Source organism: Coffea arabica, chromosome 7c (assembly GCF_036785885.1).
Source record: "Coffea arabica cultivar ET-39 chromosome 7c, Coffea Arabica ET-39 HiFi, whole genome shotgun sequence".
Lineage (NCBI taxonomy): Eukaryota > Viridiplantae > Streptophyta > Magnoliopsida > Gentianales > Rubiaceae > Coffea > Coffea arabica.
The window spans coordinates 30,120,890-30,135,414 of NC_092322.1; the positions used below are offsets into that span (position 1 = coordinate 30,120,890).

Sequence of the window (14,525 nt, forward strand, 5' to 3'; positions counted from 1 at the left end):
GGCAGATGCAAGGGTCAACCTTCCTGATGACGTGTGGCACCAAACCAACTCATCACGATCCCCCCCTCCGGAATCGGGTGTTGGAGAATTGAGGGAATGAGCTTGACCTGGATGACGGAAATAAGGCGATGGACATCCCAGGCCCCATTAGAGATGAAATCCTGGAACGATAGCTCCGGTATGACCATAGCTTTAAGACATAAGGCTCCACTTCCTAACCAATTGTCATACCAAAAATTGCATGTTCCCCCTTTTACCAACCAAACCATGGATAACTCCGTCTGCCAACTGATGTTTACCATACGTTTCCATGTCATCGAATCATTCTGGCTTATCTCCACCTGGCACGGATGTCGCCCTTGCAATACTTAGCCCGCATGAACTCTGCCCAAAGTGAGGAACCCGCCCGTAGGTTCCACCACAACTTGCAAGAGAATGCCGAGTATACATCACGGAGTTTCCGAAATCCAACACCCCCCTCATCAACGGGAAGACATAACTGTGACCAGCTTATCCATTGCAATTTTGGACCCTCTCCAGACGTTCCCCATAGGAACCTTGCACATATCTGCTCAATTCGCCTAAAAATCGAATCGGGGCACACTGCCGCAGAGAGCAAATGAACAGGAATAGCCGAAAGCACATGTTTTATCAAGACTAACCTGCCCCCTGTTGATAGTAACCTCGACTTCCAAGACATAACATTGGCCACAACTGTCTGACACACCTCTCCGAAATATACTGCCTTGCTTTTGCCAGTATACAGAGGGAATCCCAGGTATCGGATTGGTAACGCCTGCCTTGAGAAATGAGTGATCCGCTCAATCACTCTCCTCCGTGATGGGGAGAGAGACGGGTGAACCAAGTATCCACTCTTCTGAGGGTTGATCAATTGGCCAGAGGCCTGTTGATAATCATCTAACACTCGCATCACTCGTTTTAGCGCCACCTCCGACCCATTAGTAAAGACTAGCACGTCATCAGCAAATGCGAGGTGAGTGACTTCTGGGCAGCCAGCTGGCACCCTGAACCCTATAAAATTTCGACGACTGGCTAGATCATTTAAACCTCTCAAGAGTAATTTAGAGCCAATGATGAAAAGCACTGGAGACAGCGGGTCCCCCTGACGTATCCCTCTGCTAGATTTAAAAAAACCATGGGCAGAGCCATTAATGATAACGGAGAACCAAACATTCGAGATGAGCCTCCAAACCATATCAATAACCTATTCACAAAACCCAAAGACGTGTAACATGAAGATAACATGACACCACGACATCCGGTCATACGCCTTAGTCATGTCCAGTTTAAGAGCGACGTTTCCCCCTCTCGCCTTCCTGCCTATAGATGTCATTAGCTCTTGAGCCAACAAATAGTTGTCTGTAATACTGCGGCCTTTGACGAACCCCGTCTGTTGGGGGGAAATCAGCTTTGGTAACACCAAGGCCAAGCGCCCCACCAATACCCTAGACAACAACTTATTGCAGAAATTACATAGGCTGATCGGTCTAAAGTTAGCAAAATCTTGAGGATTCGACACCTTAGGCAACAACACTATTGAGGTGGATGTGAGGAATTTTGGCAACTCACTACCACAGAAGAAACTCCCTACCGCTTTGTGCACATCCTAAGCCACGACCTCCCATGCGAAGGAAAAAAATTTGCCCGTAAACCCATCTGGCCCCGCAGCACTATCCCCGTCCATGGAAAACCCCAATTGGCGGACCTCCTCAATGTTAGGTATAGTTGCCAGCCTAGCATTCTCCTCATCTGATATCAGTTTCGGGATCAGACGCATTAAATCGCTATTCCTGGGCTCCACCGACCCCGAGAAGAGGTCCGAGAAATACTCAACCGCTGCTTTTGCAATGTCCTCATCCTTTTCCACCCACGTCTCAGTAGAATCCTTCACCCTATGAATCGACCCTTGCACCCGCCTTTGTTTGACCACGGCGTGAAAAAACCGTGTATTCCTATCCCCACAACCCAGCCATTTTACCCTTGCTTTCTGCCTCCAAAATTGTTCCTCCACTGCCAGGGCTCTGTTGAGGTCAGCCCGTGCCCTATTAAGTTCTTCGGTATCCTCCTCCACCCCAGACGTACCCTCAGTATCCTCAGCCCTTCCTAGCCTGATTTCCGTCTCCCTAACAGTATTGCCAACATAACCAAATTTCTGCTTATTCCAATGCTAGACCGCCCTCCGAGTTGCCTGGAGTTTTAAACATAAAACACGTAGTGGAGAACCGTGTACATCAACATCCCAGGCTGCCCTGATGACATCTAATAGCTCTGGTTTGGAGGTCCAGACATTTAGGAATCAGAATGGACGAGGTCCATTGTCCAACCTCGACGCAAAAGAAACGTGTAACGGAGCATGATCGGATGGATGCCGTGCAAGGTGAATAACTGAAATCGCCGACACCACTTCTGCCGTCTCACCATTAATGAGCAATCTATCAAGTCTCTTCCAAATCCTAGCTCTCCCCTCCTATTGTTACACCACGTATACCTGGACCCAGAGCAACCCGTATCAAATACCCCTGCCTCTTCCATGAAAGCCATAAATTCTACCCCCCTCTGTCACCGTAAAAGGCCTCCCCCCTCGCTTTTCTGAAGCCTCCACAATAACCTTGAAATCACCCCCAATACACCACGGCAATGCCTGAGCTTTATCAGACAACAGATTTGCCCATAACTCCCTCCGACCCTCCTCCGTATACAAAGCATGTACAAAAGAAAAAATCATGGGCCCCGGTAACCACGGGTGGGACACAGATAATGAAATGTGCTGATTAGAATTGCCCACCACCGAACAATTAAAAGGACAATTATAAAAAATCCATAAGTCTCCCGAACCATTAACAATTGCAAAGTCAAATGCAAGTTTCAAGCGTATAGCCTCAACCCGTGACGCCTCTAATTTTGGCTCAGAAATGGCCACGAACTGAATACCCTTTTCCCTGATAATACTTTTTAATCTTCATAAATTTGGGAGCTTTGACACTCCTCTAATGTTCCATAATAGCGTATTAATCATTGCGAAGTACCTGGAAAGAGTTAGCGAAGACGGTGGAAGACCGCAGTTTCCTGCCGAATTGAATCGAGCGCGTATGCCTTTTTCCTTTTTTCCACGCTTGTCCTGCCCATTAAATTCCTCTATGTTTAAAGTATCCAATGTAGAAGTTGTATCTCTCTCATGCGCAAACACCAGCCTGGGAGATAGGTTTCCTGCCATGGGTCTAGTATTTCGCAGATCCTCACATGAGTCCAGTATTACTTTCTCAAATCTTTAATAAATTTATATCAGCGCGTCTTTCGGAAAACTATCGACGCGCGAGCGGTATGCACTTAATTAGAACTCATTCACCTTTAATTTCTCAATTAACTTTTCTTAATCTACTTTTGATCATTCTTAATTTTTCCAAGATAATTACACTCTCGAATAGAATATCACCTCGAAACACATGTACTCGTTATTTCTCACTTAAACGAACCTTCGAAAATTAAATTTACTAACGGAACGTTTTAAAAATATAAGGAAGACATTGTTCCATATGAATGGACTTAGAATAGTTGAAATAAATTATTTGGAGAAAACTGGTGAATAAATATTTAAATAAACCAATAATATTCGATAAAAGTAAGAAATTTTTCGGGTCTTCACATCCTCCCCTCCTTAAAAGAATTTCGCACTCAAAATTCACTTACAGATCAATCCCTTCATGGTTCAGCCTATCAGATCAATCACTAACTTACGTTTTCCAACTTATACTTCACAATTTCTTTTCATTCAACTAGTAATCAAAACTTGATTTTTTCCCAATAGGCATTTTAACTTTTGAGTCATAGGACAACTTAATCGGCCTCATGTCTACCTCATATAGGTAATGTCTTTACTTCTTTAACGTAAATATTTTAGCCACTAACTCCCAATCATAAGTTGGCTACTTTCTCTTGTGTTATTTTAATTTCTTAGAGGCATATGCAATCACCTCATCATGTATTATTAATATACCTTCTAACCCATCACTTGAAGCCTCTGTATAAATCACAAAGTTGCTTCCTCCGCTCGGTAAGGGTAACACACGTGCATCGGTTAAACTTTTTTCACTTTCAAAATTCTTCCTCACATTTAAAATCCCAAATAACTTGCCAAGTCTTGCATTTTTAGAAACATCCTTGATCAAACCAATGGTAATATTCGACTACCTCTAAGAACTCCAAATTTCGGTAGGACCTCTTGGTCGTTTTCCTCTTAATCAACTTCCACTTTAGCTGAGTCAGTAACAATTCCTTCCTTAGATATTGCATAACCTAAAAAGGCTATTTCTCCCAGTCGAACTCACAGTTATTGAACTTAACGAAAGTTGGCGCCCTCTCGAAGTTTGTAAAACTATCATCAGGTGTTTTTCGTGCTCTTCTCAAACATTAGAATATACCGATATATCATCAATAAATGCCACCACAGATTAATCTAAATACGGTTTAAACTCCAATGCATTAGGTCCATAAATGATACTAGTGCATTAGTCAACCCAAAGGGCGTACTGAAAATTCAAAAATGTCCATATTTTAAATTCAAAGCAGTCTTAACCACATCAGTTTCTAGGATCCTTATCTGGTAATATCTCTACTTTAAATCCAACTTGGATCGTATCACGGTTCCTTACAGTTGATCGAATTCTTATCCATGTGAAACAAAAGGTAGTTGTTCTTATGGTCACGTTGTTCTAGTTTCGATAGTCTATATATATATAACCTCCAACTTCCATTTCAAATATGATATCCGGTCCTTATTCGTTAGGCTCATTGAATCTATCAAATATTTCTCTTCACCAACTCAAAATTCCCGATTTTAATATCTCAAATTGGTGTTCAAACATTGGATCCCACTTCAAAATTAAGTTCTCAATTTGGTCCCGATCCCTGGTTATCTCCAAGACCTCAAGTTTGCCTACGCTCTCAAGTACAATCTCGATCACGTCTATTATCGTTCATGTCTTATTATCAATCTAGAAGTGTTGGGTAAAGTGCAACCATACATATAAGCCATGAAATCATTTAAAAGTAAGGTAAATTTCATATTTCATAAAAGATCATAATAGGTACATCAAGTTGGAATAGTTTATCAAATCATTTTAAAAGGGAAAGGGGAACAACAAAATTATAGCAAAACGTGTCAAGTTGCCAGGATACTAAATAACAAAAGACTTTTCCTTAGGCAAAAGATGAAGTCTCCAGAAGTGCCAGTCTAGTTTAGGGCAAAACTACAACCTCTACCTCTCGAATGAAGTTATTTATCCCCAATCTAGCTGGCCATTGAGCATTTCCTCTTTTTAGATGTTCTAGGGCAATTCGAAATCTTATGCTCGGTACTACTGCACCTCAGATACTTTCCTTACCTTTTCCAGCACTAGACCTCAGTATGGTTAATCTTGCCGCAGTATCCACAATTTGTTTGAGAAGTGGCGGCTTGGCCAGTTCAAGGATTTTCTTTGTATTTCTTCTCCAGTTCTACATTTTGGCGTAGTAACTTAGTTTTCTTTGCATATTCTTGTTTCCATCGTCCTTCCCAGTAGTCGGCCAATTTTCTATGAAATTCTACCTCATTTCGAAGAATGTCCATTTCCTTACGCATTTCTTCCAAAGTTGTCATCTTACCAATTGGTTTAAATTAAATGCTAGCCTGCTAGGCAAATCAAATGATCAAAATAAGTAGCTATTGATAATGAAATCTCTGGCCATGTCACTTTTTCATTATTTGACTTATAGGCTACTCCAACTTATAAATCTTAACTGTTCTCTACAGAATATAGACGAGCTCTTGAGTCTCTACAAGATTACTATCATCACTTATAAACATAACAAGATACGAAGATCTTGTTTCTTAATATAAAAGTTTCAAACCCTATTCACTCTCCAATACTCACTTATAAAGTTACTCGAGAAGAAACTCTAATATCTTGCTTTCAGTACTACCTTATTTGATTCCCTTAAATCGGTTCTACTATTTCGAGATTAGATTCTCCGTGAAACTTAAATGGAGCAAACTTCAAGAATCATTCCATTTTCACACCTCTCTTAATTCTTCGGTTGACTTATTGATCTAGAGCTTGGGTGCTCAACCAACCGTGCTAGGACATCAATCGTATGGTCAATAGCAGTAACTACGTGATTATTTTCCTTTATTTCTAGAGTTTCAGTTCAGTCCAACAATCATTCCCTAATCATTCCCTTGAACTTGGGGTAGCTTAACCCCTCGCCCTCAGTCCCTTTTCACTTCTTCGGCTGCTCATGAATTTAACATTCACAAAGGCATGACATAAAATGAGTGTGTATAAACAAAACTTGAAAAGCGACACTTTGATCATGCAAAATGAAAATAAAAGGAAAGATACCGGAATAATCGCAGATGTGTACAACCCAATCATAGATTTGAAGTCATAAAGCGATAAAGTCAAACATCTCATGAGTAACATTTAATTGCTTCAAAAGGTAAGAAACATAGTGAAACAAAATACAAAATGCAATGGCCTTAAGCGAGCACCACCCCGTCTATCTTTGGCAAAACTATTAAAGTAGTTTAAATCACTATCTTAGTGATTGGCGGAGCCAAAAGTCTCTACTACCTCCGTAGGATCATTTTCATTTCCAGTACTAGGAGTTTTGATCCCATGTCCCATATCGAGTGTCTTTCCATTCTCTACTTGTTTAACCAAGGTAACACACCCAACCATCGACTTATCCGTCCGGTCTTTAATTTCATGTACTATCCTTGCAAGTCGATTCTCAACTTTTTGAAGTTGCTCACTAGGAGCCTTTGTCTCTTCCTCGCTCCTTAAGTATCTCAATCTCCATTTCAAAAATTCTAATAGTCTGAGCATCGACAATTGCCCTCGGTTCTCGATTATCCTCTTGAACTACCCTAGTTTCCTCGGATAGCCACTTCCGATGATCGGCTACTATTAACATCCTATTATTTGAGCACGAGTAAGTTCTTTGGAAATCACATAAAATCCTAGTTTGGCGAGTTGGGTTATACATCCAACAAGCTCCCTTAGGCCCTTCACGGCCATGGTCACCGTAATGCGTCCCCGAGACAAAAATACTGCCAGAGCAGTTATGGGAAATTTCCAGTTTTTTTTTTTTGTTTCTGAAAACATATCATTTGGCCAACCAAATCATGAAATTGTTTGAGAAAACTTTGTACTCAACTTATATTGCACATATACATCAGAAACAAGTCATTAGAACCTTAAAAACGAAATTCACAGGGGCAGAATCGAAAAAATTCCCCCTTTGATCTCCTTTGGGTTTTCATCCTTAACATCACTCATTTCTAGTATAACAAGCACTAAACCAACATTAATAACACCATAGTTCATCAAATCAGTCCATCCAACCATAGTGGGAATTCATAGAGCCCACACACCAAAATGCAACATAAATAAAGCTATCCACATGCATGCATGAGCTTATAAGTGCACTACTACTTCCATAAATCAAGATTTTCAAGGTTGATCGTCACTTACTTTAGTTGATGAACCAAGCAGAAATTTCGGTCCTCCTTAGTCCAAGAAAAACCATGAAAGCAGCCCTCTTTCCTAGCTTGATGTGGTCTCCAAGTGGTAAGCTAAGCGTGGTTAAATTTTGGTGTGATTTGGCGGAAGATTGATGAAGAAATTGGAAGAGCTTTGGGTTTGTTTTTCTTCCCCTTTGGCCGGCTAGAATGGAGCATGAGAGAGAGAGGTTTGATAAAAAATGAATCTTCCAAGAGAAGCTAAAATGTATGGCCCAAATTTAAGCAAAAGTCAACTCTCTGTATGCGCGCGTTTTGTGCTCGATTTCTCTCGAGTTTGTTTCACTAGTGTACTAAACCTCTAATGTACTTGTATTCATAATATTATTTTTCACTCTTAATGGTCTAAAAATAATGGTTTTAAATTCCTCAATTATATCACGCGTGGAAAACGCATATTTCTGATTTGTGCGCGATAACGTGAAATCTCCAAGAAATTCTTATAACGATGGCTTTACTAACTAATAATTAAACACTTAAACATAAAAATACCAATTTCAAGACTAATGTACAAGTTTCCAATTTTCCAAACTTATTATATTCTCGATTTGATTATTACCTCCAAACGCGAATTCACTATTCTCACTAAAAGAGCTTCCCAAAAATTAATTTTTGTAACGAATCATTTTAAAAATACATGTAAGCCATAGTTCCATGTAATTGGGTCTGAAAAGGTTGGAATAAAATATTCGAAGGAAACTGCCAATTAAATATTTAAATAAGCTAGTAATAGGAATTTAAAATAAATAAATTCACGGGTCCTCACATGAATCTAGTATTACTTTCTCAAATCTTTAATAAATTTATATCAACATGTCATCGACGCGCGAGCGGTATGCACTTAATTACAACTCATTCACCTTTAATTTCTCAATTAATTTTTCTTAATCTACTATTGATCATTCTTAATTTTCTCAAGATAATTACACTCTCGAATAGAATATCTCCTCGAAACACATATACTCATTATTTCTCACTTAAACGAACCTCCGAAAATTAAATTTGCTAACGGAACGTTTTAAAAACATAAGGAAGACATTGTTCCATATGAATGGATTTAAAATGGTTGAAATAAATTATTTGGAGAAAACAGGTGAATAAATATTTAAATAAACCAATAATATTCGATAAAAATAGGAAATTTTTCAGGTCTTCACACATTTAACGAATAAAAATTCACTCAAATCCATATGGGATTCATCAATCATTAGCCCTTGATTATCAATGGAAAAATTTCCAAGTAAATCCAACCGACAAATCAAGAGCTATGCTAGTATTTAACAACTAGGACATCTAGTGGTATAATTTCAAGAAATTTACTAGATCTACCATAGATCTTACTTAAATTAAGTGAATCTATCATTTTCATGGCTAGAAATTAAAGATTAAGGGTGATTTTTTGTTCTTACCTCAAGATCTAACTAGATCTAGTGTGATTCAACTTCAAAACTTCCTTCCAAGCTTCACCCCTTCAAATTTCCTCAGGAAAGGTCAAATCTTCTAGGTTGTTTGGTGATTTCTTTCACAAATTCACAAGGAGCAAGATGGATGGTGCCTCTTCTCTTTTGGTTGCTCTCTCTCTCTCTCTCTAGGCTTTTGCTCTCTCTCTCTCTCTCGGCTCTCAACAAGAAAAGAAGAAAAAGAAGAAGAAAATGGTGGTGGTTGATGGATTTTCAAGTAATCTTCAAGAGCAAGATGGAAGAGGAAATGGAGAGCTCTCAAGCCTCCCTCTCTTTCTCAAAATTTCGGTTGGCTCAAAGGGGAAGAGAGAGAATGAACTCTCAAGTCTAGTTTCTTCCTTTAAAGTGTGGTAGGAGGACCACCTCACCTACTCGCTTATGTGTTGCATTCTCATGCGATATCTTATCCATAACTAGATTTCTCTCAACCAACATTATCCTATCATTTTTCTATTTCTTTAAAGTCTCTACATGCTCTAGATTTCATCTTAAGACTAAATTCTACGTCACCACTCCAAAGTTTCACACTTAATGCTAGCCAAACGATAACCAGGCAATTAATAATAAAAAAATTATCTAAGATATAAAATGACATTTTAATAAATGAGAATACAAAAAATTTGGCAAAATCACATAATATAAATATTTTCATCATTATTATTTATCTTTCAAAAATAGTAAAATTTTTAGAGCTCTCACATCCTTCCTCCCTTAAAAGAATTTTGTCTTCGAAATTCATACCTTAAATCGAAAATTCCAGATATCTCTTCTGCATCCCGCTCTTAAAAATTGTAAAACCTATTCCACACTAGATATCACGTAAGTCATGTATTCTTAATCTTTTCACGAGGAGCAAGATAATAATATTTTCACGCATTTTCGCTAATTCAATTACCTCATTAATAAGCCAATCATAAGTAATAAAGATCACCTCAAAAAATTTGTCAATCTACGTATTCCAACCCAGAACAAATCATGTAATCCTTACCTCAATATCCCAATGGTCCCTAAGTACTCTCAATGAACTTAATGTCTAGTATATCAAATTCTATAAGATCTTCACAATGCAATAATTTTGTCTTACTGGGTCTTAACCCCATTAATCTTTCAAAACGGTTAGAAAGAAATCTCAAGTAATCAATAAGTTAAAAAAAAATCACATCTGGTTCCATACAAATGTATACAAATATCAAAACACTAAAGGTTATACCTTAAAGTCAATAATAGTCCCCTAGTCACTTATTCTGATAAATTTAAACCTTACATCATATATAATAAGGTTCTTGGATTCATTCCTCTCCACAAAGAAAAAATATAGCTTTATAACAAAAATCAAAATGTTTGAAGTTTTTTCTTAAGAGAAGGACATAAAATTTTCAGACTAACGCTCGTAAGAATAAATTCTTAAATTCTTAGTTGTTTGCAAAGAGACTCTCTTAGTTAATTCTAAAGTGGAAAGGTAAGATGGGGAGGACATAAAATACTTGGTTAAAACCTATTCTTTTATAAAGATACGATCTTAATAAATCAAATTTCATGAAAATATCGCACAAGAGAATTACCCAAATAACTTAAACAAGAAAAACAAGATCGAAAATTCTAAATTAATTTTACAAGCACATTTATAGCAAATTTAAATATCAATATCTAAAAAGTGTAGAAAGACAGAAATATATTATCGAATGAAAAATTTTTGAATTTATCATCATTTTTTTGTCAAACTTCACACGTAGCAGATAAAACTATAATAGAAGGTTTTAAATATGAAGTACTGAGTTTTTTTTTTTAAAGCCAGGTATTGTCAAAAGATAGATTAAATTTCTTCCCATAAACTATCTAGCTTATATCTAAGACTCGAAGAACCAATGTATATTCCCTTTACTCTTGGATCATTGAACCTTAATTACTAATCGTAGGACAAAAGTCTTTCACCAACACATAAGTAAAAGTTTACAACTCTTAAACTCGGATTATCTTCATACACATACCATTATGTTCAAGCTTAAATAGGGTACTAAGTCATCATTGCTAACATTCATTCGTCTCATGGACTAAAGTGAATCATCAAGTTATTTCGCACCCCAAACAATGACTAACTCACATCATGATCGACACCAATGTATTCAACATATATCTTTAAACTGTCCTCCTGTACTATCTATATGCTCAACTGTGAGAACCCGTAATTTTTTTCCATTTTCTAGGTTTTATTATATTTCCAGGTTTTCTTATTTTCAATGGTTTGTTTTCTGCACTTTCTGTATCCGGAAAATTTTCTAGATAATTTTTATGAGTAAATATAAGTTTTATATGATTTTTCCTAGCATTGGGTAGTTTTTGAAAATTAAGGATATAGAAAGGAAGTGGGACCCACTAGTGCGGAAAGTTCGGAAGAATTCGGCCAATAAGGTTAAGTTTCGGATACTGTGTAAAATTTATCGGGTGTTAATAGATAAGTAGAGGAGTGTGAAGTGATTGATGTGAGAGGTGACTAAAGGATTGAATTGCATTTAATGAGATGCCATGTGTCATTTTCCCATTGGTTAGGACTTAAGACTACTATTCATGGTTTTGACCTTTTGACTTATGGAGTAAATATCTTCAAAAATTCACAAAAAAATAACCATTTTTCATTCTATGTTGGCCGACTCTTGAGAGCTCAAGAAGGAAGAAACTTGCTTCAAATTTCAAGCTCCCAACTAGCTCAATCTTCCAAACTATTTGCCTAAATTAGTTTTTACTCCATAAAATCCTTCCACTTGGTGTTAGTGAGTGTTTTGGTGAAGCTTTTTGGAGAACTTAAGGTGTCCAACATCTTCCTCTCTCTTGTTTACTTGGTAAGTGATGATTGAACATTTTCTTATAGCTAATGATGTTGAATTTATGCCTAATGGTGGCTATTGTGTTAGAAATTGTGGATTATTTCTTGGTTTGAAGTGATTTGGTTGAGTTTTTTATTTTTTGAGGAATTTTCTGGTTTCATATGATCTTGATGGTGTGATTGTTTTTGATGGTTGGTAATAAGGGGTTTTGGCTCTAGTAGGTGCATATGATAGAAAATTGCAATCAATTTTGGATTTGGAAGAATTTCTGGAAAATTAGGGTTCTTGGTTGAACATTCTGTCCGAAATTTTAGGTCATAGATAAAGGCCGAATTGGACTTGGCTTAAAACATGAAAGTTGTAGGTATTGATGAGTTTGAAGTTCTTGTAAAATTTCAGGTCATTTGGACTAGTGTAGAGTGAGATATGTCGATTTTACTGTTGCTGTTCTGGGTTGATCAGAATGCGAAAACTGCACTGGTAATTGGCCATTTTGACTGGAATTGCTTTGGATTTGGATGTTAGTGTCTTCTGATGAAATGTAGCTGGATGTCTTAGCTTCCATATGCCTTTGGAATCAATGCATTTGGACCAGTACAGACCGAGTTATACCAATTACAGCATAGTGGGATTTGTGAACCTGTTTTAGTGGTTCTGGTTTGGTATTTTTGGCATATTTGACCTAGTTGTGCTAGGATTTGGACTGAGTGACCTTCTACATTGTTGTAGCTCTGTCTTTTAGCTTCGAGATGGTGGGTCTTACACCCTCATCCGATAAGCGTATTGCATTTTGTACCATTACCGCATACGGAGGCCAAAACTGTTTTTGTTGATTGATCAAATGAGTTATATTTCCTGATTTTCTGGTTTGCTATTATGCTTATATATGTATATGAAACCCTATTGGGGTTGTGATTGGCATGGCTTTATGAAACCCTATTGGTTGGCATGGTTTTAAGGCTTACTCTTATTCCGGTCATTTTCTAGCTAACTTTTGTACTTGTACTACTTTGAGCCTAGTGAACGGCTTTTGGGAATGAGATGACTTTTGTGTGAGGTGTTGGGACTGATTTGAGGAAATAATGAAGCCTTAATGGCTGGAAAAGTAAGAAATTTAGGGGAAGTGCTGCCCGATTTTCTAGGCCGTTTGGTTCTTTAAGTTGGATTTGCCTTTTGATGGAAATGAAGGGCTTTTGGGTTGTTTGCGCCTAGGTCTTGATGTTATCTTTTTGTTTTCAAGAAAATCATGTTTTTGCACCCTTGCATTAGTATGTCTCACTTGTGCATTCCGTTTATTCGATTTTAGATATGAAACCTTCAATTGGTTTATTTTGATTATTTTAGGGTTTCTTGGCGATTAAGGCCAATCTGAAGTGAAACTTTTGAAGTTGAATCGGTGAGTGTACCACTGCCTGCTACCCTTTATGTGAAATATCTGAATATCTGAATACTTGACTTATGACTATTGAAGCCAAGTACTGCTTTGATAAAGTGGAGGCGAGGGTGTACTTTATCACACTCGTTCTCTGGTCTGTTCATATTCCAATTCTGAACGTCTATCTGAATCTGTTATCTGTATCTGTATCTGAAACTGTACTGAATCTGTTATCTGTATCTGAAACTGTATCTGTTCTGACGTCGTTTGGAAGCTTGTGTCCAACGACCTTTCTGTGACCTATGAGCTCAAATCCTGTGGCTAAGTTATTCAAGTCGGGCCGGCAAGGGCCTGGACGATTAGATAACGAACCACGGTAGTCTGTTCGGGGATCTTTGGGTATTGAGACCCTTGGGTTCCGGTATACTCGAGTATTACCATTTCTGTTACTGATACGGTGAGCGGGCCCGGTAAAGGGGTGTTTGGTGGACGGAATTTGGAGTGAAGAGGGGTCTACGGACGCTTTGGTTCTATATACGTTGACGGAGGGTCAACCGGTCTGGATCAAGTACTGCGCTGGAAATTTGGCTCCTGAGAGCCACCCGTATCCTTCTGATTTGAATCAGTGGTTCCGTTGCTTTATATCTGGCATGTGTATCTGATTTGTTAAACATGAAATGCCATGATTTTATTGCTATCTGTTTGGTACCTCATTGAGCGCAAGCTCACCCCTTTCTGTTCCCTTTTGTTTTCCTTACAGGAAAATAATCACTTTTGGGAGCTCATACGTGTTGGTTGCCAAATTGAGCCATGTATATGTCTATTTTGAATAGGTCATCTCATGAAACCCTAATGTGTATTGGGTTCATCTTCTGAATGGCAAACCGAATATGTGTATACCATATGTATAGTTTTTGACATGCCAAGTGTGGTTGTAAATGTTGAATTGCTATGTATTACTGTTTGGTGGGTTCTCGGTTTCCCCTATTCCAGGCACTATTCATCGTTTTCCTTTTGCTTATTATTTTGTTATTTTGGTTCTTGTGGCTTGTCCGAGCGCACTTTTGCATTTCCGAAACGTTTTAGAACGCGTGTAACCGCTCCGTAGTCCTGGCGAGAGCTGGGCAGGCAGTCCGCTAACCCCTTTGGTTCGCCTTAGGGGAAGGTGGGGCAGTTACAGGTGGTATCAGAGCCTGCTTCGCGTGGTCTCTGCGCGGAGTGAGCCTGGACTATGTGGTGAATTGGTATGAAGGAATAAGTGCTCGATCGAGCCTAAGCTCTGAATTGTG

General features: G+C 38.3%; 1 protein-coding gene and 1 long non-coding RNA gene across 2 annotated transcripts; one reads left to right on the forward strand and one right to left on the reverse strand.

Annotated features, from left to right (window-relative positions):
* Nucleotides 1-331: 331 nt before the first annotated feature.
* Nucleotides 332-3,235, reverse strand: LOC140010644 (uncharacterized). The gene is made up of 3 exons (XM_072057951.1): nt 3,048-3,235; nt 1,640-2,144; nt 332-1,225 (listed from the first exon to the last, which is right to left on the reverse strand). The coding sequence occupies exons 1-3, from the start codon at nt 3,233-3,235 to the stop codon at nt 332-334; spliced, it is 1,587 nt and encodes a 528-aa protein (XP_071914052.1).
* An 8,304-nt stretch (nt 3,236-11,539) lies between these two features.
* LOC140010182 (uncharacterized) lies at nt 11,540-14,235 on the forward strand. Its single transcript, XR_011817446.1, has 3 exons — nt 11,540-11,876; nt 13,206-13,257; nt 13,997-14,235. It is a non-coding gene; the product is annotated as an uncharacterized lncRNA (long non-coding RNA).
* The last annotated feature ends 290 nt before the right edge of the window (nt 14,236-14,525 follow it).